The sequence below is a fragment of the Phalacrocorax carbo genome, chromosome 22 (genome assembly GCF_963921805.1).
Source record: "Phalacrocorax carbo chromosome 22, bPhaCar2.1, whole genome shotgun sequence".
Lineage (NCBI taxonomy): Eukaryota > Metazoa > Chordata > Aves > Suliformes > Phalacrocoracidae > Phalacrocorax > Phalacrocorax carbo.
In genome coordinates this window covers 2,915,332-2,938,636 of record NC_087534.1, presented here as the reverse complement: position 1 = coordinate 2,938,636, position 23,305 = coordinate 2,915,332, and the positions used below count along the sequence as shown (strand labels likewise).

The following is a 23,305-nucleotide window of genomic DNA, read 5'->3' as shown; positions in this document are numbered from 1 at the left end:
CAGGACGCGAGTGGCAGGACATGAGTGACAGGACGCGAGTGGCAGGACATGAGTGACAGGACGCGAGTGACAGGACGCGAGTGGCGGGACACGACGGCCTGGCCAGGTCCGCCCCGCCGCCCTCGCCCGCAGGGGGCGCCCTCGCGCCGCAGGCCTCGCGGGACAGAGCGGCCCAGCCCGGCCCCGCCCCTACCGCCTTAAGAGGCGGGGCGCCTGCTGCGCGGGTGAGGTTTGTCCCGTCTCGGCTGCCGTCCGCTCCCCTTGCCCTCCCTCTCCCTGGGCCCGCCATATTGTGGCCGCCGCAACTCGGGAGCCGCCGCCTGAGGAGCCGCGATGGGTGAGGGCGGGCGAGGTCCCTGTCATGGTCCCGCCGGCCGGGGCTCCCCGGTAGCGGGCGGGGGTGATGCGGCGAGGAGGGGTGAAGCCGACCCGCCGGCTGGGCAGTGGGGACAGCGCGCCCTGGCGCCTCCCGCGCCCCTCACCGGGGCTCCGGGCGCCTCCCCTCAGTGGCGGCGGGGCGGCTCGGCGGGGCGGGGGGCTGCGGGCACGGCAGCCGCCGCTGAGTCATCCCCGCCGGCCCCGCCACGGCGGGGCCTTCCCTCGGCAGGGCCCTCGGAGCCTGCGGCCTGGTGGCGGGACCGGGGGGACCTTGCGGCGGGGGACGTTGGGGGGCCGTCGGTGTGGGGCGTCCCGGGGCAGGGCCGCTGGAACAGCGGGGTCCTGGGGGGGGGGTTTCTGTTGCCCGCCCTAGTTTCGGCTTGGTGACCAGCAGCTCGGTCTTTGGGCTGCTCCGGGGCGGAGTGAGGGGGGTAGCGGGGGTTGTTTAATACTGTAATATTCTGGGGTTTGGGTATTGGAGGCCGCTTCTGCCGCAGGCACCGAGGTAAAAGCCTTGAGAGGCGGTGGTGGTGGTGGATAGGGACTGTTGCGAGTGATGCTTCATCGCAGGGTCTGTGGCATGCAGTCAGACCTCCTGTCTTTGGTTCATTTAAATTCTGAAGTTTGTAAGAGTTTAGAACTGAGCTCAAGTGAGTTCCTACTAAACCATTTGTTGGTCTAATAATCTGTCAGGGCCTTGGCCTTTGTTGCTTTTATAAAATAAAACTTCAGCAGTAGCAGTGTTAATACAAGCTTACTGAGGCTGTCCCTGTGTTGCATGTTGCTGTGGACAATATAAGCCTGACACGGTGCAGGGAAGGAGTGTAGTGGAGGGTTTGTTTGCATATTCATAACCAATACCACTAAATATATGTAAAGATTCAGAGAGGTAGCAGATGGCTCTTGCTTTTAGATACAAACAAATCATAATTGAGTATTGCCCTTCAAAAGGTACTTTAATAACAGCAGACTTTTTTTTGTCACTCTTGATATAGCCTGAAATTGACGTTTCCTACTCAGAGAGGAGAGATGTCTTTTTCTTGAGGCTTCAAGTCTAAGGCAGGGTTTGAATGGATGAGGTGAATGGGAAAGCCAAGCCTGTTGCTGACATGCTATCTGTAAATCAGAGTAAGGTTCCTCTGGGAAGTAAGGATTAAGGTCTTATCAGTTTTAACCTGCAGTATTGTCTTTTAACCAGACTTGCTTCATGTTCAAAATCTTGTCAGAAATTTTCCTGCTGCCTTCAAGCCCCTCGTGTGGTGTTCCAGGAAGAGTTACTGGCTGCAAGTCTGTGTATGCAATGGCTGCAGCACCTCCCAGTCCAGAACGGCTTTTAAAACTTAATTTATAGCTTGAGATGTAAAATCTTGACTCGTAACTTTGAGGAGAAAAATGTCCTCGGGCCTGTTGGTGAATGTCTGAAAACTGCCTGTGTTATCTGGAGCTGAGGATGTTCATGCAAAGGAGCTTCCCGTCTTCCCCACTGCTGCCTCCCTCTTTTTTGGAGCTTGAAGCAGGCATTTTTTTGACAGCATTAGTACTTGCCTTATTTGAATTATCATAATGTAACTTTTAAAACTTTTAAATAAACTAAGACTACTTTTTCATTGTTTTAGGTTAATAGGACTAAATGTTGGCAGCATAACATTGTTACCCCTTCTTGTATGGTGCAGGGTGGGGTGCCATAGTGTTTGTAAGCAGCTTTGATATTGGTCTTGCTGTGTTGTTAGAAATGCTTGTCAGTCTGTTCTTTGCTATGCAAATTACATGTCTAAAGGCCTTTATAGTGCTATTTAGCCAGTGGAGTGGTATGTAGTGCTCAATTCCTAATAAAATCTTTGTGGCTGATGAATTTAACTAGTTGTTTGGCGATTTTGCTTTGTTTGCTTGTGTTCAGGACAGCAAACATGAACTTTGTAAATGGGAGCTGGGTCATTAAAATAGTTAGTGTAATAGTGAAAGTACTGATTCCTTCAGCCTTTCAGCTTCAAGCTGTTGTGCTAGTGAGAGCCAGATAAACTCAAATTTGCTTGGCAAATCACAGTACTGCTTGTTTCTGGAGCAAAGCACATATTGGGAAGGATGGGCTTGTTGGAATTTTATAGCCCTCTGTAATGGTCTCTGACTATTTCTGGTTGTTTTTAACCTATAACTCGCATGGGTTGAGTTTGAGTTGAGTTAGTTGAAGAGTTAATCCCTGTTTTAAGAATGTTACAGGTGACTTCGTGACCTCAGGTGACAGTGTTGTACTTGACAGATCATGAATCCACTCTTAATGAAATCTGAATGTCTCAGGACACTTAAATCATGTTGAAGAGGACTTAATGCTCCCCAGACCTCAGATTTTGGGGGTGAAAAGGTGGAGTTGAAATTAATGTGTATTGAGAACTGGACTGAGGGATAGGTGGCTTCTTTTTATATCAGGGCATGGGTAGCCTAAAAGGAATCCCGGCCTTAGACTGACCCTGGTGAAGGACAAGTATGCTGTAGGGCTGTTAATTTTCCCCAAAGATAATTTTTGCTTTTCCCTTCCCCCCCTCCACAGCCAGCACCATCAGCGACGCTGTTGCACATTCCAGCAGCGATATCACATCGCTGGCTCTTGATAGCTAAAACAGAAAGGAATGAGCCAATGGTGGCTGCGGCACCAGGCAGCCAAATAGCTGTGTGGATAAGTGTTTTACTAGCACAGCATGTACTGTGTGCGAAGCATCCAGCCAGGGAACGGTGGCAGGCTGGGTTTAAGACGTCTCTGAAAGAGAACTGGCTCTGCCTGTGCTTATTTGTAGTAAACACTCGAATAACCTGTATGAGAACATAAAAGCAGCAGAGCAAACATGCAAAACAGACCTGCACAAGTGACTGGACAACAGAACTTGGCCATTTTTCCAGGGTTTAACAGCAGCTGGGGGAATTCCAGGGCTGTAGAGGGGAAGCCTTGAGTTGCTGCTTATTTGACAGGACTTCATATGTAGTTCTTCTCCTGTAAGCTGAACAGTTGTGCTTCTTTTTCCCTCTGTTGTCATCTGAGCAAATGAAGTGACTTTTTTCTTTTTATTCACCATAAAGCTATCAAAGTAACATGTTCAATATCAGATTCTGTTCTTGGCTAATCTCTGGTAACAGTTCAGAGCTGTCTCTGTATACAGTGTGTATAAGTAATTCAACTACTTTTATGTGTTTATTATAACCAACTTAATTTAATTTGTATTTAAGAAGTACAGATTATTTAGGCTTATCTTTATGATTTCAGTTGAAACCACAGAAAGCTGTCCTCGATACTTTTTCTAGAAGAGAATCCTGTAGAGGCATTAATAGGTCCATATCTGGAGCTTCTGTCAGGAAGAACCTTTATGCTGTGTTGTAAAGCGAGTGCTTAAGCTCTTAAGAGTTGAGTGAAGACATGTCTATAGAGCACTGTATAACATGTTACGTGTCTGGGTTTCAGAAGAATTTTTGTTTCTGCTCTAAGTTAAGAAACCCCTTTGCAAGTGGGAGATAGAAGGAAGAAAATTCACATAAGCACTGCTAATTGTAAAGTGATGCTCTTTACATTTACAAGGAAGCCAACGATTAATGCTGATATACTTGGCTAGATGAAGAAACTTTAGATTTTGAAACACTTCAGAAATTCCTGGTACTGCTTTGTCTCTTGCATTGAATGTTTTTTTTGTTCACTTAAAGCAGTGGCTCTGGTAATTTGACAAGGTAAGAGGCAATGAGAGGACGAACATAGAAGTGGCCAGAGATTTTTCTTTTCAGTTGTAAGTAGGTGATAGCAATGATAAACTATGTTCAAAACTGACATGCCATACCTAAATGCTGAATTGAGCTTCCAGGGTTTCACTGTCGGCGTGTTCTTGTGAGCTGTATTGGGTAGCTGACTGCAGAAATAACAAGAGTTTGAGTTACAAATGTTAACTGTTAAGCCTCCTGGAGAAATGTGGGATCATGAAGCAATAACCTGTAGTCAGCCTGATTGACTTGGTGTGCAGCCTCAGATGATCGGCATATTCTTACAGGCCCCTCCTCCCCAGATCCAAAAATACCACAAATGCTTTGATTTTTTTAAGAAATACCTCAGTAACTGTAACTGGAGATAGCTTGGCTATCTCATGTAGTTTTTAACATTGTCTGGGGAGATAACTGGAGTCTTAAACCTCTGATTTAGCACTGCAAGCTTGTTCTTCTAAAGGTAAGGTTTGTTTTCTTTGTGTGATCTGAACTGCTCCGATGTCTCCTCCTGCTAAATCAGTTTATTTCAACTGTCTTCTGTTCCTGGAGGACTTAGTGTTGAAAGCACAGGAGTTTTGTTGAACACAGACCCTGGAGAGAAAGACACCTACCAAGCTTACTGTCCTGGTGACCATTGCAGAAAAGTCCTGTTTCCCTTCCAGTGTCTGAACTTCCTTGGCACCCTGGGGAGGGGTGGTGACTTATATGAATTTGATGTGGTTTATCTCCCTGCAACTTGGTCAGTCTGAGGAAATACAAGGAGACCAAGGACCCTGAAGAGCAGTAACCACTCCTGTGCTGCAGGTAGACTTTCCTGCAGGAGCAGTGTGGGAGCGTGATGCTGTAGGAATATGTATTTAGCTCAAAGCCTGTGCAAACAGGGAGGCAGGAGGAGATAGGAGGGTCCTTGGGGTTTTCAGGTAAGTATATGAAATGGAGAAACTTTCTGCTGGGTAGAAGAAACACAAAGAATGTAGTCAGTAAGGCTTATCAAATTAAACTTAGTAGTTTGCCTAAGCGTGTTTTGCTCCTACTTGTCAAATTTGGGGGGGGGTGTGGTGTGTGTGTGTGTGGTGTGGTGTTAATTTTAACTGACCGAGTTTCTACTGTGACAGGGAAAACTTGGGTTGGAAGGGGCCTTTGGAGGTCATTTGGCTTAGAGCTTGCTCAGAGCTGGAAGCTTTGAAATGTACCCAGTGGGCACTAATTGGCAGATCAGTGCTGATGGAATTCATCAAGTGTATTCGTTTACACTTGCAAAATTCCACTACCCTTCTCTGCTCCAAACATGCAGCTGTCAGCCTTCCTGGCTGGCCAGGCTTTGCCTTAGGTATATGTCTTGTGCCCAGCAACAGAACTGTAATAGATACCTTATGAAGATTACCTTTGTGAAAGGGTGCTTTGGCTTAAAAAAGGCCTTGTCAGATCTGTCAGCGTAACTGTTTCTCTGCTCTGTCACTTCAGTCTGACTCAGCAGCACAAGTCCTGATTTAGACATGTGAGTCCCTGCGGTGACTCAGCTCGGAGGCTTTAATCAGCAGCTGAAAAAACATTTGAAGCAAATGCTTTTTGTAATGCGGAGAAATGGGAAGAGCATCATCTGGAAAGAAGCAAGGTTAGATTTCTGATCCAGTAACATTAAGAAGCTGTTATAATCTTGGCATGGCAGTAATGACCCTGGAATTACAATTTTCTGGCTGAACTGCTATAGCTTATGTTGGCTTTTACACAGATGCTTACAGGATTTGAGTGCTCTGCTGAGCCTTCAAAGTCAAACTTTCACACTGTTTTTACTTTCTTTTAAGTGGTAAATACCTTTTCATAATTCAATTTATAAGGATGAGTGTAGCAACTTGTACTAGTAAGTCTTGAGTCTACATGACAACTAGAGGATTTTTTCCTCAGCAAAGCCAACCATTGCCAACAAAACCTACAGTAGGAGCCAAATTTCTTCCATCTCCTGAGGGGGTTTGCTTTGCACAAGGAATTGAAAAGGCTTGTTCAGTTAAGCTTCATCCCAAAGCTTGATTGTTCCTGTAAGAGGAGTCTCAGCTCACAGAGTACCTGAAGCCATTCCTGGTACGAATTACTAGCTTAATAAAGCCTTGTTATGGTTTTGATGGACCAATTTTTACCAATAACTTGGTTCCAAAGGTGTTAGCATTCAGAAACTGTTGGCATGGGGACTTCTTTAATGTTTGTTCCAAAGATGTGCTATATGCTCGGAGGTGGCTTTAAAAATCCCACTTAGGCAATTTTTTTGTCTGGGGAGACTAAGGAAGAATAATGGAGAAGTCTTTTAATAGTGTGAGTTTTAAGGATGTAGGCAAACAGTCTTCTAAAAAGTTATAAAAATGTGTTTTAAGTCATTGATGCTTTGCCATCCTGAAAGGTGTATCACTACTGGGCTTACATGCATGTTTAATACGGACCTCAAAAGGCAGCTAATGGCTTCATACTCTACCTTAGTAGATCATCACAGCTACTTATTCGTGCCTGGTTAATGGTGAACTGAGTTCCTTGTCTGATATTGGCCTTGTCTCTCTCTCTGGCTCACGATGGAGATGCAGCTAAACTCATGTTGCTGTTTCAGTCTCAGTCCTTTTTTGTAGCTGGTCAGGTAGTGGCTTCATCAGCTGTCACTAAACTGGAGTTACAGACTTCCCTTGAGCGAGTCACCCTGCATAGCTAAGAAATAAAAGGTAATGCTTCTGACACTTAGTACGTGTTCTCTTTTCGCCTTTCTGCCAAGTTTTTCAATTGTTGCTGTTTTCCTCAGGACAGAGGAGTATCTCTGAGCCAGGAATAGCAAGTGTTTTGCTTTTTAGTGAGCCTTGTATCTGCCTGGTCTCTGAGGTGCCTGAGAAAAGCTTTGCATAGCTGTGCTTCATTAAAGCAAGTCATCAAGCATGTACAAATGGATTTCAAATTTGTCCTGCAGAGCTGGGTTACCTGCTGTTATGTGTTCAGGATATAGAAATAAATCTTTATATATGCAGGCGGATAATCTGTGGATCTATTTAATGTGTCATGTTAGCACTGAATTTAGTATCTGATTTGGCATCTTGGGGCTAATAGTTGGCAGATCTGACTGGAGGTGCAGAGCTTGGATGCTGAGCAGGAGAACTACTGAAATGCAAATACTGTCGCTTGTGCCTCTGGAGCTGCTGTGAATGAAGTTCACTAATGCAGGCGGGTACTTGGCTGCAAAAGGCCCTGACTTAGGGAGCCGTGTGAGGTCAGGGGATTCTTAAAGCAGGAGCGGTGCCTTGCCCAAGCTCTGTCAGAACAGTGTTTTAAGTGGAGTCAGTCTTGCAAGTTGGAAGTTCACTCTGTTCTTGAGTGAACTCTGGGAGGTTTTGTGTAAACAGCAGATTATCAAGTGTTCTTCATATTTGGAAATACTGTTAAAACACTTGTAGGTCTGTGGAACTGTTTGGTCTGCAGAGGTGTTGGGAAGAGATGGGTTGACAGCTTGGTGGACTCAGTTTAACACAGTATGAGCTTTTACTTCTGCAGTTTTTAATTCTGCCCTAGAGCAGGTGAACTAGACCAAAGAGGTTGAGATAAGGGTGCTGCATGCTGAGCCCTCTGTAACCGGTGGTCAGGAATGGCGATATATGGCTGAGGAAACACGCGTACTTTGAAGGGCTTTCCAGGAGCCAGTTCTAATTGACCAGTGAAAAGGTAGGCATTGTTCTGCTCAGGGGTAATCCAAGGGATGCTGAACTTGGAGGAACCTAGTTTCCTCCGAAAACTAGGCTGACTCTTGCGGTAGGAGGGTAGGAATGAAATATGAGCAAGGGCCTGAAGCGTCAGTAGTGGCTTTTGCTGGTTTTGAAAAAGCTATGTTTGTTTCCATTGGTGGAAGAGGTGCCTCATTCTAATTCTGTCCTAATTCTCATTGTTTTCCTTTCTTTTTTAACAACATATTCATGTGGTGCTGATATTCTAGTAGAACAGGGCAAGCTCTGGCTCTTGCCTAACAGTATTGCTCCCACACAGGCATGTTTCTGCACCTGGGCAGATGGTATTGAGCTTAGCTTGTTGCCTGAGCCAGCTCTGGGCGTGAAAATATGGTTTTATGCCTGTTGTGAAGGGACAATGCTGGGGTTGCGATGTCTGGCCGTGCTATCCAAATGCCTACATGTCCTGCTTGTACTGCTGTGTACTGAGAATTTAGATGATGTGTGGTAAGCCTCTCCTCTTCTGTCAGCAAGTTGTTAGATGGGCTCACAGCACTGTGCCCCAGGCACCTGTGCTTGTGTGCCTGCAGCCTTTCCCCATCATGTGAGTGGGTACCTGTACCTGTCATGCCAGGAGGACGGTTGGGGGGTGGGGGGTGACTTCTGGGGACAGATAAGTGGTGAGCAGGCTTCAGGCACTGCCAGAACAGTTTTATCTGGTGTGCAGTCTGTTTGGTGTGTCTCGGGGGGGAAAAAGGGGTACAGGGAGCAGCTGCAGGCTGCACAAATTGTTCCGGGTGAGCTCCTGTGGTATAGAAGGAAAAAAAGCCTCATTGCCTACCTTCCTTGGAGTGCTGCAGGTAAGCTTGGAGCGCCAGAGTTCTGCTGGAACAACATCAGAACAATTTTGTAATTCTAGGGTGTGAGCTGATGCTATCTTCGTTTAAAGCAGGGCTTAGCTGGTTCTTACAGAAGAAAATCCTTTCCTAGGAGAGGTGCAGTGCAAGGTGCTGTCCTAGTAGGAGAGCATTTTGTAGAGGTTAAGGTGGCTGCCTAAAGGCAGTAGCTAAAACTTCAGAGCAGTTAAAGAGCCCTGCTCTTGTTAAGTTTCCGTTGCCCTTTTACAGTTGAGTTTTTCTGTAAAAGTGAAACTTTTCAGAGCGACAGTGTTAAGATGGAAAGTGAAAACCTGTGGCTTGAGTATCTTCTAAGCATCACTCATAGATGAGCAGATAATTGTTCTTCCTAATCTATTGGTTCAGGTTACTCCAAGAGTCTGACTTAGTGGGATTGTTTTGCAGGTATTCACAGACTTTGAGTTAATAGTTAACAGTGAAGCCTGACTTGCAGATATGCTGGATGAGCTAGATGTACAAATTCTTTACTTGTAGCATTTCAGTACAAAACGTGCCTGGCATCCTGTGGTCTGTTTTGTTTCATGTGTTTGGGCTTGCTGCAGTCTGTGGTGCCTACAGCATCTGCTGAGCTCACCGTGAAGCCATAATCCTGCATTTGTGGCATTCATCTATTGCCATAGAAATGGGGTGTGATGTAACAAATTAGCGTTCTAATGTCATTAAAATATTGATATGGATGATGGATTGGGAAAAGTCAGTGGAAATCATCTGAAGAGATAAATGTGTGTGAGAAAATAGAAAGTCAGGAGCCCAAGGGACTGTCGCATAGTGATGTGCTGTTATGCAGCCCATGTGAAAAATTACTCTTCAGGGGCTAGGTGTATCTTTGGGGTTTTCCTGCAGTATAACGGTGTTCTTAGTGCTCTGGAAATACAAAGCCTTAAACTACAAGGTGCTGGCCGTGCCGAGTGTGCTCTGAGAGCTGGCAGCACGGCCGAGAGTCTCTGGCTGTTTCCCGGACACTCGGAGCAGGGTCCAGGGTGTGCCCAGCTGAGTGGGGTTGTGCAAGTTTGGAGGCAGCTGAACTGTCATATGTCACTTTGCTATTTCTGTGACTAACTGGCTGGTAATCCTGTGTAGGGTGTTAAGTCACTTAATCACTTTTTCCTCCTCCTTTTCTTAAAAACTACCTTTTAATTGGGGACTTAGCTTTCTAAATGGAGATAGCAAATTTTTCTTTGGAGATACTGTTGTAATCTTTGTGTGGCTGTATCAGCCATTAGTATTGGGGTAGTAATGTGAGCACACCAACAAAACAGTGATAGCTAAATATATTTGCTGAATTTAAATCTATGTGTAGATGACACCTTGCTACTGTAAGATCAGATATAAACTCCTAAAGCCTGTAGGGTGTTTTGAGTCTTCTGTCTTCTGAATTAGCTGATTTTCATTAAAAATAATAAAAAACTTCCCTTCAATCTTGGCATACAGTGCTGCTGGGAAGAGGGATGGACAAATGTGAGCAGTTGCTGTGATCTTCAGTCTCTGCCTTTCTTTGCCATGTAAATGGTTTTTTAGAATGTGGAAAGTGCTGTCAAATACCCTTAGAAACAGGCCAGGTATTCCTCTGAAGCTGTGACTTGAGCAATGAACTCAGGAAAAAAAAATCAGTGGTTTAATATAGACTTCACAGTGAGACTGTCAGCAAAGTATAGTCCCGCTGCTGTGTTCAGTGTTGTTAGTAGGTTTCTTGCCTTGGTTTTACTGAGAACAGACCTAATAAAATGGGGTACTTAAAGGGACTAAAGGTAAACTTCTGTAAGGGTCAAGATCTTGCAAGGCCTACTGTAATTCGATTGTTTCAACCCTACAGTTAGTTTTGAGGCTGTATGCCTTTTTCTAAGTGGCACTCAGCATGACGTAGTTCCTTTTTCTTATAACTTCTGGCCAATTCCTATGCCCTAGGCAAGTTACTAGAAAAGGCTGTCTAACCTGGCACTGGAATACTGCTTTTACTGATGGTGAGTTGTGGTTGGTGGCTGCTGCTTAGCTGCAGAGGTGCCAATAAACTTGCAACCCACTGTGCTGCACCTCTTCAAGCCTGGTGGTGTTTCTGGGTGCAGCTGTTTGTTGCTGAGCTTCAAAACTGTTTCACAGCTGTGACAGCGTGGGGTCAGGGCTATCTGACAGGGGTGTGCATCTCTACTACAGTGTAAATGACCAGAGGAACTTGGGGTTTGGTGGTGGTTTTTTCCTTTATCTATTGCTTTTCAGAAAGTTCCCTTGGTGTGTTGGCTATGGAAGAGAATGCCCTCTTAAAAAGTAGATGCTGTGAAATAGTCTGACTTTTTCACAATGCGTTGTGTCTTTTTAGCTATTTTCGGGAAATAATAGAACTGAAGGTATTTTGTTTCCTCTCCTGTTAAAATATGGATTCTTCCAGTTATTTCTTCTTTCCATAGCAATGAAATGTTGGATATTTGTACATTGTATATGTCTTTTCTTGGCTTGGCTGTGGGCTTTCCTAGTATGAGGGCAGTAGGGTCTGAAACTTCTCCAGCTGATATTGGAAGGGCTCCAGAATGGCTGGAGGCAGTTGATAAGTCAGACTGAAACTTTCTGTAAGCAATGTGGCAGAGGAGTGCTTAAAGCTTGACGGAAGAGGTGTAAGGAGATAGTGCTGCAAACTTCCACAGTTTGCACAGGACGCTGCTTCCACATGCTCTTAGCAGTTAGAAGAAAACAAAGATATTGGTGTCCAGCAGACTTCTGGAGTAAGTTGGTCTGAGGGTTAATTGGCACTCTGATGCTGTGTATCACGATTGCTTCCTTCCTGTCCTGAGAAAGGCACAGATGTTAAGCAAATAATCTGTCTCATAAATGGGAGAGAGTTGGGAAAGATGGGAAAACGAGTCAACATGGTCAAAGCAGTGGATTACAGCTGGATGCAGCTGAGGAATTGATATCCTTCTGTACTCAGGTTACTGCTTGGCCCTGGTTGCCTTTAACTGTGCCAAATAGTGGAGTGTCACTTCCTTGACTAGGAGGCAAATACACAAGTAATCAAGTTTGAAGTACTGCATTAGTCAGATATGAAGCAGCAAAATAAGTAGGTCAGGTACTGAATGCTTGCAGTAACCTGGCAGAGCAACCATGGCCTATACGTTATGTACAGCTCTGCTTTTTTGCAAGGATTTTTATTGTTGTTATAAGATCAAGGCCTCAGTTTGCTGAGAGTTCTCCTGGGTTTTTGCCATGCATACACAGTGAGCCTCCCAGTCTGGGGGAGGGCAGAAATTGTCATGGTGTTCTTTATGCCATGGTGATAAAAGGGAAATGATTTCTGATGAAACCAAAAGTAGAATTTAGTTACGCACCTCCTGAGGACAGTGAAGCTGTTTGCCCATGTGAAAGGCTTCTACTCAGCATGGTTGGTATTGTGAAGTTGGGTCCAGGTTCCTTTCAGAACAGTAAAATCTACTCTTACGCTTCCTAGAAACTTCGTAACACTTTTGCCATAACAGCATATCATGTGAACTAAGGTTAGGATCACGTTCGAACTTGAAGCTTCTACTTAAGTGTTTGAGACCAGCTCTTGCAAATAAGTCTGTTTAATCTGGCTGTTCATGTGCACAGACTTCCTTGTCAGAAAGAATGTGTGGGTAAAGGAGCAGAGGGTGACAAGAAATCTGAGGCAGATATTTTTTCCTCTTCACAGAAACCATGGCGAGTCCTGCGAAGGATAACTATCGAATGAAGAGTTACAAGAACAAAGCCCTAAATCCCGAGGAAATGCGTCGGAGAAGAGAAGAGGAAGGAATTCAACTGCGCAAACAGAAACGAGAGCAACAGGTAACTGTCATCTTGACTAGCTTGTGTACAGCCTTAACACAACCAAGATTGTGCTGCTGCCAAACTGGAATCTTCAAGGATCTGTGCATTAAGGTTTGTTGGCAGTCCTCTTATTTTTTTCTCTTCTAACAGAAATCTCACTTTTGTCTTTTTCTTTGTACCTAGTGCAGAGTGTAGCTCACATCAAGAGCTCTCCAAGCACTTTGTCCTTGGGGTACTAGAGGTTTTTGTTCACAGATCCTTGTTTTTAAGGGCTTTTAAAAAAAATTTTTTATTAGTTAGTGAGTAGGGTTATTTCGTCAAGAAGTAGTAATAACAAGTGAAAGTATGGGCTGTGTGTATTTCTCAACTCTGAGCTGGGATTTTTTGGCTTGGAGGTCTGTGAAAGTAAGGTGATTCCCAGGTGTCATGTATGTGGCTCAGACTAAATGTTTGCTCTGTTAGTGCATCATCTACAAGCTGCCTTCTCCCCAGTTTCCCTAACTTGTTAAGTCAAAATCTGCACTTGCCTGTACCAGTGTCTTGGTGACTTGGGCATTTGCGTATCTGAGGGCAAGACGTAGCCTGCCTTATTATTGGGGTTTGTATGCCAAACTAGTCTTCAGAGCACAGAGCTGTTATTAATGACTACTTTTCTATTCAGGTTGCATTTAGTCTAGCTGATGGTATCTTCTTTGAGGAACAAGAATGTCTAGTTACAAAGACTGTTCATCATTGCTTTCTAATAATGACTCGTGTGTTTTGTTCTCTACCAGCTTTTTAAAAGAAGAAATGTGGAGCTGATCAATGAAGACGCCTCCATGTTTGATAGTCTCCTTGTGGATTCCTACGTTAGTTCCACAACATGTGGGGTAAGGTGCCTTTTCTTGTTGCAATTGTGCCCTCAGGTAGATTTAATGCTGTGGACTGCACAGAACTGACCAACTCAATGTGTGTGTTTTTCTTTTGAGAATGTTGCAAATATTACTACAGTGAACTAGAAAAGTCTGCTAGGAAGTAAATAGTGTGCTGTAAACTCAGATTGTGGATCTTTGGATTACTAGTTAAGCACAGAATCATGGTAGGCTGTCATGACTGCAATGCCTTAAATATGTTGTTGTGAAATGGAATGATTGTTCTGTCTCCTTTGCATCTTTTCAGGAGGGAGTGATCACAAGAGAGATGGTAGAAATGCTTTTCTCAGATGACCCTGACCTGCAGCTAGCAACCACTCAGAAATTCAGGAAGCTACTCTCCAAAGGTAAAAATAACTCATCTTACCCCTGCTGTGGGATCTGACATAGCCTTTCTTCTGCGAGCGTTTGTGTGTGTGTATTGCTGTACAGAAGCTTAGCAGCTTTGAGCGGGGGGGGGGAGTTAAATGTAGAAACTTGAAAACCTGGTATATTGCTAATGATTTACAGTTGTATGAGTGGTACAGGAAGTGATTCTGGAGAGACTTGTCCTGCGGAGTTCAGTACAGCTTGAGACCATTCAATTCAGTAATAGTTCATCCTTGCTATTCCCCTGCATTAGACTTATATAACTGTTTTGACATGGCCTTGCTTTTTCAGAGCCAAATCCTCCAATAGATGAAGTGATAAACACTCAGGGAGTGGTGGACAGATTTGTTGAATTCCTGAAAAGAAGTGAAAATTGCACACTACAGGTAAGAGATTGTGGTATAAAATTCTCATGGCAGGTAGCTGTTGAACCTTCAAAGCTTAGGAACTTGAACCCACAGGTGCTATCAGAGAAAAGTGATGTCCTGAACCCAAAAGAAGCAGATTATATGATGTATAGAAGGAGAAGGTGGCAGCCTGTAATGCTTAGGCAAAAAAAGAAATTATAAATTGCTCTAAATTAAATTCTTGGAAGAATGCTGGCAAAAGTAACATAGATCAGCTGCATTGGAAGATAATTTGGTCTTCCTGGGTCTGATAGATAATTCTATGCTTCTATGATATTTCTGCTGGGAGCTACTGGAGCCATGGAATAAATGTACAGGCTCAGAATTTGTTAGAATAGCTTAGGTAGTGCTGATCCTGCCGTGGGGCAGAGGGATGGACTAGATAGCTTCTTGAGATTCCTTCCAGCCCGGTACTAACTATAGTTACTTTGTAGGGGTTAAAGATACTTCCATACATGGAATTGGATCCAAGTTGATGACTGCCTTCATCTTCCTTCCTGCCCTCTGGCCCAAGGCCATGTATCAAAGGGGCTGACTTTAAAGAAGAACTGAAATCTGTTTAAACCAAAGAACAAGTAGCAAAAGCAGGGAGCTTGCTGCTCAGCTTCACTTGAACTCAAAGCATGTTTGTGGTGTTAGCCAGACAAGAGGGTGGGCTGGAACTGGCTAGTCTGCACTAATATAGAAAACTTTGTACTCCACGTGTGTTTATGTACTATGTGTCTTTGCTTTTCTTGCTGGAAAATGGTTGTATAGGTGAAATGATGTCGTATGCCTGATGGCGATGTCTTAACTTGCCAATCCTTTGAGAAACTGTAGCCTGAAAAGGCATTTAGCAGATGTGGCTTTTCTTATTGCTCAAGAAAATAAAATCCAATCCTTTGAATATTATGTGTCCTATTGTGATATGCTTGCTTTCTCTCACAACCTTTTTGGTAGAAGTTGGAAGAACTATAGCTAAAATTTAATGAAAAATATTTTGCTAAATCAGGATTATTTTATTCATCCTTATTTGTGTATTTGCTTATTTCAGTTTGAAGCAGCATGGGCACTGACGAATATTGCATCAGGAACTTCCCAACAAACTAAAATAGTAATCGAGGCTGGGGCAGTTCCTATATTTATAGAGCTACTAAACTCTGACTTTGAGGACGTTCAAGAGCAGGTAAGATTCACTTCTTTATTTAGGGTTAGGGAGAGAACAACAATGGACTGCAGATGATTAAAATGCAGTGTTTAAAATGAGTGACCAGTGTCTAACAACTGGCTTCAGACCATAAACTGAAGTATCGTTTGCCTGGCATTACAGGAAAACGCTTTCTTAGCCCACTACCCTTTTCTTTCTCTGTTAAGAAACTGTGTGAATGCTAAAACCATTGCCGTTTCCTTTCAGGCTGTCTGGGCGTTGGGGAACATTGCGGGAGACAGCTCTGTGTGTAGAGATTATGTCCTTAACTGCGCTATTCTTCCTCCCTTATTAATGTGAGTAGCCATGAATACTTGCCACTACAGTTCTTGAAGTCCCATTGTGCTACAGCAGAGCGATATTTGAGCTGGGTGAATACATTCCCTAGCAATGTGTGGTGATGTTCACTGGGAATCAAACCATTGGTACCAGATAAACTGGCAGTTCAGACAAGTATCTGATAAATAGAGTGGGACTTGGTAGATAACATGCCTTCTCACAAACCTTTACACTGCTCTGAATCTGAAGCGGGTGCTGTTGCAGTGTGCTTGTCTTTCTGAAGTCACAGGCCTTACTGTTCCACTGTGTGTCCCTCCAGATGCCTCCTCTTTGCTTATGCTATGGATTTCAGGTGCTTGTCGGAGGGAGCTCCTCTAGGCCTAAGGAAAGGGAACAGGTCTGCACACCACTGTGCCTCTGCAGCTCCTAAGGGTGGTGCCTACCCACTGTAGTCAGAAGATCTGTCTGTCAGGAGTCTGCTCTCAAGCACAGTTCTCTGCTCTGGAAAGAATTTTTACTTTATCCCATCCTTGGCAAACTGATGCTTTGTCACCAAGTGACTTCATTGTTACACTGCTACTTCTCAGTCACCTGTCAGCAGTGATTTGACTGAAGTGTTCAGCCCACAGGACTTGTTGTCCTCATTAAGAGTTGAGAGACAGCAGTTTGCATCAACTGGCCTCTAGTGAGGGCCATATGACCTCAGATAAGGGTACAAGTGTCTGCCTGGGCTGAATTTGAGCTTGGAACTGCATTTGGCTAACTTACCCTTCCTTCTGTGACTTGTCTATTGTGGAACTTGCCTTCCTGAGCCAGGTCGCTTGGTGTTGTTAGGAATAATAGCTATTTATCCAAAGTAGTAGTTGCATGTCACTTCTCTTCTTGCTTATTGAGAGGCTTGAGTGACAAGCAGCATGGCTTGAGCTACAGCAAGTGGACTAGTGGTTTGACTTCCTTAAAATCATACTGGTTTTCCTTCTCTTGATTCACTTGCTGGCTTCCACACCAAGGATTATAATTCATGGTAATTGTCTCTTTAGGCTCCTTACGAAGTCCACTAGGTTGACAATGACACGAAATGCTGTCTGGGCCTTGTCAAACTTGTGCAGAGGAAAGAGTCCACCACCTGAATTTGATAAGGTGAGAATAAATGCCTTGTTGTCAGACAGGTGATGGGGAGACACCCAGTTAAGATGTTTGTCTAAATTATTTTTGGCTTTTGGACTTCTGTAAGTCATGCCGGGAGGGAACAGGGTGAGGCTCTTCCTGCTGAGGCTGATCTTACTGTTCAGCAGATGTTTGAGTGCCTGTTTAATTTTCTGCCAACCTTTCTGCGTGGCTCTATTGGCAGCCCATTCGCTGGACCCCTCAAGTAAGGGGGCAGGCCCAGGCTTCCCTGCAAGGTAACATATGCTGTGGCCTTCTCTGAACCCTGTTACGACCTCTGGAAGTTTGACTTAAACTTGATTCTGAGATCTCTAAATGCTACAAAACATGACTCTTGTAGCTTCATGGGAGCTGTGGTAGCTTTCCTCCTTCCCTTTCCTGATGTGCTACTGACCATACCAAAAGGTTCTGCTGGCCTTTCAGGTGTCTCCTCCTTTGGTAGGACAAAAATGTTCCAGGGTCAATGTGTTTCACTTTTCTTTAAATGAAAGCTTGTGTGTCAAAGCTGGGAAGCCTGTGGTGACAAATGAAATCTGAATGGAGCATGAACGTAAAACCACTTATAAATGATTGAAGTATTCAGGGGTGTAACTGTTGGTGATCGCTGCTCTGAATACTGAGTTACTTAGGGTTAAGAGTAAGAAATGGAGCAGTGCTCTTACATAAGAAATGTAAAGAGCTTCCAAACAGTATCATGCATGGTAGCACTTGTCTCGGGAGTCTAGACTTGATCCAAGAGGAAGGGATGTAATTTTGGTAATAAAGCTGTTGAGGTAACTTTAGACTCTGTGATTATGAGGTATGTGAACCAACGAGGAAGCTGCTGACTTTGGGAAAGGAAACTGTGGACACTCAAGACCTGTTATCTTGCCAGTCAGCAGAGCTGCGTGGTGTTTGTATGCAAATGTGGTGGTCCTGGAGAGAACGTGACTAACCTTCTGGGGTGGTGGCTGTTGTTGCAGGTATCTCCCTGCCTGCCAGTGTTGTCCCGATTATTATTCAACAGCGACTCTGACTTGCTGGCAGACGCATGTTGGGCTCTTTCCTACTTATCAGATGGCCCCAATGAGAAAATTCAAGCAGTTATTGACTCGGGAGTGTGTCGGCGACTGGTGGAGCTGTTAATGTAAGTAACTTGTCTCGCTGTTTCAGCCCAGTGGGACTGGGAAGCATGTGACTGAGTGTGAGTTCGTATCAAAACTCTTTCCACCTCTTGTAGGCACAGGGTCCAGGTAATGGGTACCTTAGCTTACTTTGGAGCAGTTATATGGGAGGTCTGAAGCAGGTGAAGAGCTGTAGTTTACTGGCTTTTCTTTCCAAGAGAAGTTGAGTATTTTCTAGTACTGGAATGCTGGTGAATACTGTGCACTAGGAAGGACTTCTTAAAGAGAGATAGGACTGATGCTTTTAGTCTGTGAAAGGAGAGAGGACTGCAGAGTGCCTTCTGCTCTCAAACTTCCCATACAATTATGGAAACCATCAAAGATGGCAAGAACAGTGTCTACCAAAAGTCAGCTTGGCTTTGGTTCTCTGATACCTGTACAGAAACTTGGACAAAAGCGTTTGCAGTTTGAATGGGCCTCTTCTTTCACATCTTCAGAATTGGTAGAACTGCAGGGTACTTGCTTCCAAAATTATCCTGAAAAATTCTGGGTGTTCTCACTGGGTTAACAATGCCTTTGTTCAGGAAGGTGATGTAAATGGTGAGATCTGTAATTAAGCTGGAGATGATGGCGTTAAGATGTTAAGGAAGAAAAACGTGCCTGTGTCACAAGTTTGTCTTCAGTCTCTGCTTATCCAGTGGCAATATGGTCAGCGTATCATGTGTTTCTACAAGCTAGGGATGGAATTCTAAGTAAATAATGCAGATGAGATACTGGGGAGAGAATTTTCTGAATATCCAGGTGTGTGTGATGTGATAGATTTGGCTTTGTCCTGGCCCCGCTTTTCCTGCAGGCACAATGACTACAAAGTGGCCTCCCCAGCTTTGCGAGCAGTTGGCAACATCGTGACAGGGGATGACATCCAGACCCAGGTGAGGGGAAGCTACTGTCTCGCAGGGAAATGCAGTGCCCACCTAGCATTTAGCTCTGTACCCGATACTGGTGATCTCACTTCTGCTTTCTTTCTCAAAAGGTGATTCTGAACTGTTCAGCCTTGCCTTGTCTCCTTCATTTATTAAGCAGTCCCAAGGAGTCAATCAGGAAAGAAGCCTGCTGGACTATATCTAACATCACGGCAGGAAACAGAGCACAAATACAGGTAGTCTTCTCCAGCCCACCTGTAACGATCCTAGATTCCAAGCTCAGCACTAAGGATTTGCCACTTTTTTCTTATCTGACACTTAAAGGCTGTTTTTTGTTCACATCTCCATCCTGCAGTAATTAGCAAATTTGCTGCTCCCAGCCATCTGCCAAACAAGAGCTAAAAAAAGCTTGTTAATTGTACCAACAAAGACTAGGCTGAAGTGAGTCCCACAGGTTGGATCACTGGAATAAGGATATACAGCCCTTATTTCTCCATGCTCAATTAGAGATACCCCTTTGAAAAGCCGGAGCTTGTTGGGTTTTAATTACCCTTTTAATGACCTACATACAAAGCCAGATAAGTGATGAAAGCATTCCTACAGTATTGATGCAATAATAGGGATTGTCTGCTGTGCTAGTTATGGAACTGAATCTCATGCTAATAAGATTTGGCTGAAGAATAAAATGGAGGAATCGCTGAAGGGTATAGCTTGGAAAGTTCTTTTGCATTGGAAAATGGAAGTAGAGGTTTCTTCCTTCGTAGCCTTTTAGAAACTGTGTTGCCAATTCAAATGCTTCCTGCTGCGCTCTCTCCCCAGGCAGTCATAGATGCAAACATTTTCCCGGTACTGATAGAAATCTTGCAGAAAGCAGAATTCCGCACGAGGAAAGAGGCAGCATGGGCTATTACAAATGCAACGTCAGGAGGAACTCCCGAACAGATCAGGTACCTCCTGTGGCTGCTCTTGGGGGAAATGTGTGAATGCGTGGCAGGTTTGTCTTTATGGGAACTGCAAGAGGAGTAGCAAGGGAGTAATTTGGAGACCCTCTAAGAGAGTACCTGAGACGCAGGCAGAGCTATAGCTGGGTTGTACATGGTGCTGTAAATTAGAGCTTCCTTCTGAATTAAGGACAAGGTAATCCAAACTACTTCCCCCCTCCCCCTTTAGATAGCTTAGACTAATCTAAATGTCCAAACTTGATAAGAGATTAAATTCCAGTATGGACTTAATTTGAGTAGCACTTGGATTTAGAAGAGAGTTTGAAGGTTTCTTAAAAGAGGGGGTATGTATGCAAATAAGCAGATAAAAGTTAACCTTGCAGGATGCTAAAAACGTATTTTTAAGTGACTTTTTGTATTTTAGTTTGACTGGCTTCCCTTGCTCTTGCTAGCTGAGTGAAGGTGGTCCTTGCTAGATCCTGAACAGGTGTATGTTGTTGGTGCTCTCTCTTCAGGTATTTGGTAAACTTGGGTTGTATCAAACCTCTTTGTGACCTGCTGACTGTCATGGACTCCAAGATTGTTCAGGTGGCATTGAATGGCCTGGAGAACATCCTGAGGCTTGGAGAGCAGGAAGCCAACCAGAGTGGGACAGGCATCAACCCATACTGTAGCCTGATTGAGGAGGCTTATGGTAGGTTGTGGCTGCTCGCCTTGGTGCTATTGACTTTGGACGCCACAGGATGTATTGAAAGGTGTCTGCTCATTTTGTTGGTTGCTCCTCTGCTGTGTTAAGGGATTCAGTATATTCCAAACCCATCAATATTTGTTCCAGTAGTCTGTCTTCAGACTCTTGTGATTGGGCGTAGGACAAAATACTTGGAAGTAAAAACTATCACACTTCTGATCCAAGCTTCCTACGCCTGGAGGTCAAGCTGATAATGGTGCCTTGCACCAGTTGGGAGTATTAATCAGAAATAAGCTGAGCTAAGTAAAAAAGTGATGCTTCTGGGTCTAAGATTGCTCTGACTGTACCCAGTTGTACATGCAGCTGTGTAGGGGGAAACCTAGAGGGACCTAGCTTTTCCTTGGAGAGACTTAATTTGGTGGGGATTTTTGTCCTGATCTTAATGCTTTGAGGAGCCATCACTATTTTGGTCTGAAACTGCCTGTATACTGCCAGTGTCTGATTTGCCCTCTCACTGTTATGTATCCTGATCCTCCCAGTAAGAATAATTCTTGAAAATATATTGTACTTGGGTGCTTTCTGTTCAGTGGTGGATTTAATTAGGACGGCTAAAGCTGTTGCTGCCCTTCTGCTGGAGGCTACTGGGACGGGCCCTGCTTCCTTCCCCTCCCTGCCCCCTGTAACTACCAAACTGTTCTCAGCCAGTTGTTTTAATTTCACTGAAATCTGCTTTAGTCTCTGGTAGAGAGCTGGGAGCACATCGCTATAGCCGTGTCAGCTAAACCTACTATTGAAGTGACATTAATGCTGCCTGATCCACAAGCAGCTCTGGAATCGTTAGCTTTAGATGTCAGCGCTGCTCACAAAACAAATCTAACACAGAGGTCTTGCAGTGAATAGGGGCAAGGGTGGAAGATGGATGTGGGATAGCGTAACTATTGGGATCTCCATTTCATCGCATTACACTTTTTTCCTCCAAGGTTTGGATAAGATAGAGTTCCTACAGAGCCATGAGAACCAAGAGATCTACCAGAAGGCCTTTGATCTGATTGAGCACTACTTTGGAGTAGAGGATGACTCCGCTCTAGCTCCCCAGGTAGATGAGAACCAGCAGCAATTCATCTTCCAGCAGCCTGAAGCCCCCATGGAAGGTTTCCAGCTATAATGTGCCCGGAGCAAAAGAACACCATGCACTTGCTGGAAAGCGACTTGGGAGCAGCTGATCGTCCCATCCCCTCCTTGCGAACGGAAGGCTAAAACACCCACTCCACCTGTTAGGAAACAAACCTTCCTTCAAACAACTAGAAACAGTGCTTTGTCCTCACAGAGAGAAGGGGATATCCTTACACTTTTCTTTTTGCTGCTGCATACATATCTCTTGAAGCAGGCATCTGGGTGGAGGAAAGGACACTGAGGTAATAGCTCGCACCTCTTGGTGTTTGTGTGTTCTTTGTGGTGATCTCTCACAAATGTCACTTTTTACCTCGGGTACTTAATTGAGATTTCAGCGTTGGGTTGGGTAAGAACACAAATAGAAAGTAAGCGTTCTGACAACAATAATTCTGGAAACCTGGGTTGATCTATTTAATTTTTTTTGCACATGTTACTCTATTAAAGACTCTAATTTGCCAAGAGCAAAGTTTAGCCCTGGCCTTTCTGTGACCCTCCTTCATGGACAGTCCTGTTGAACCTGGGCCAAGTTCCCCTGAAATACTGTAAATGGACAGAGAAATGGGAAGTTCTCCCACTCCTGGGAAGATTTTTCTGGGGAGAAGGCTGCTTCCCTTTGTCAAGATTTTTTTGGTTGTTTTTTTTTTTTTGAAGAACTGCTAGTGGTATTTACAAGGAGAGAGAGAAAAGAGCAACAAGACCCCAAAGATGGTTACTATGAAGAGGGCGGGATGCTTGGGTGGTTTTTGAAACAGGAAGCACAGCTGCCGTTGCACAGGCTTTGTTTGCATTGCTACTGACTGAAGCCACGGGACTGTTGAAATGGCGAAACCCATCTTCATCTTTACTTGAAATAGTTTTTTGGTTGGTTTTCATTTTTATCAGAACTCAAAACATATTCTCGGGTTGGGTTTTTTCTGACTTGGGTTGGGGTGGATCATTTTATGGGTTGGAAGAGGACGTAGCTACACTTGACAGGGTGTTGTGTGCGGTGTTAACTTCAGTAGCAACAGGCCTGAGTTTTCAGGTTTACCTCCTGCTCACAGTTGGATCATGTACATTTTACTTAAAAAAGTCAAATCTCTGTATTTTTTATATTATATATAGGTAGGTATTTGTCTAATTGGGCTTCAGAGTAAAATATATATGAAATTTCTGTAATTTATGTAAATAGAGCACTGTGAGGCAGGCACACCTGGAAACGACGGCCCCAACTCACTGGTTGTCCTGCTTCTTTTCCTCTGTTTACTCACGTACTGTATAAGTGAACATAGACCTGTCTTAAACTCCTCTACCAGCTATGAGTTCCTTAGCCAAGATTTCATTCAACAAAAGCGAATGCACGGGGCTGCAGAGAACAAAAACACTTCTGGGGCACGGGGGAGAGCTGGCCAGTGGGTGTGAGCCCCGTGCCCCTGTCTGTGGTGGGCGCAGAGGCATTTGGGGGGTGAGAAGCGAGGCCCGGTGCCGCTCACGTGCTGGCCAGCGCTCGGGTTTGAGTCCTTTATTGTGAAAATGAATAAATGACATCTGTGCAGTTGACTGAGGTGTGGCTGTGGCAGAACTCTCTGGATGAAAGTGCTGGCCTTCCCTGGGGTTGGTGTGTTACCTGCAACTTAAAATAACTCCCAAAACACACAAGGTATGTTCAGAGAGGAGACGTTGATTTAT

At 44.4% G+C, this 23,305-nt stretch overlaps 1 protein-coding gene across 4 annotated transcripts; it reads left to right on the top strand.

The window, feature by feature from the left end:
- The first annotated feature begins 216 nt into the window (after positions 1-216).
- On the top strand, positions 217-22,103 carry KPNA6 (karyopherin subunit alpha 6). Of its 4 annotated transcripts, none has more exons than XM_064471130.1 (14): positions 217-337; positions 12,375-12,601; positions 13,264-13,359; positions 13,649-13,748; positions 14,062-14,156; positions 15,211-15,342; positions 15,571-15,659; positions 16,683-16,782; positions 17,772-17,935; positions 18,766-18,844; positions 18,946-19,071; positions 19,655-19,782; positions 20,292-20,470; positions 21,445-22,103. In XM_064471130.1, the coding sequence occupies exons 1-14, from the start codon at positions 334-336 to the stop codon at positions 21,627-21,629; spliced, it is 1,704 nt and encodes a 567-aa protein (XP_064327200.1). In that variant the 5' UTR covers positions 217-333; the 3' UTR covers positions 21,630-22,103. The 4 variants fall into 4 exon arrangements, with proteins under 4 accessions (XP_064327200.1, XP_064327199.1, XP_064327197.1 ...); XM_064471129.1 differs by lacking the exon at positions 217-337 and adding an exon at positions 5,625-5,728; XM_064471127.1 differs by lacking the exon at positions 217-337 and adding an exon at positions 8,636-8,659.
- The last annotated feature ends 1,202 nt before the right edge of the window (positions 22,104-23,305 follow it).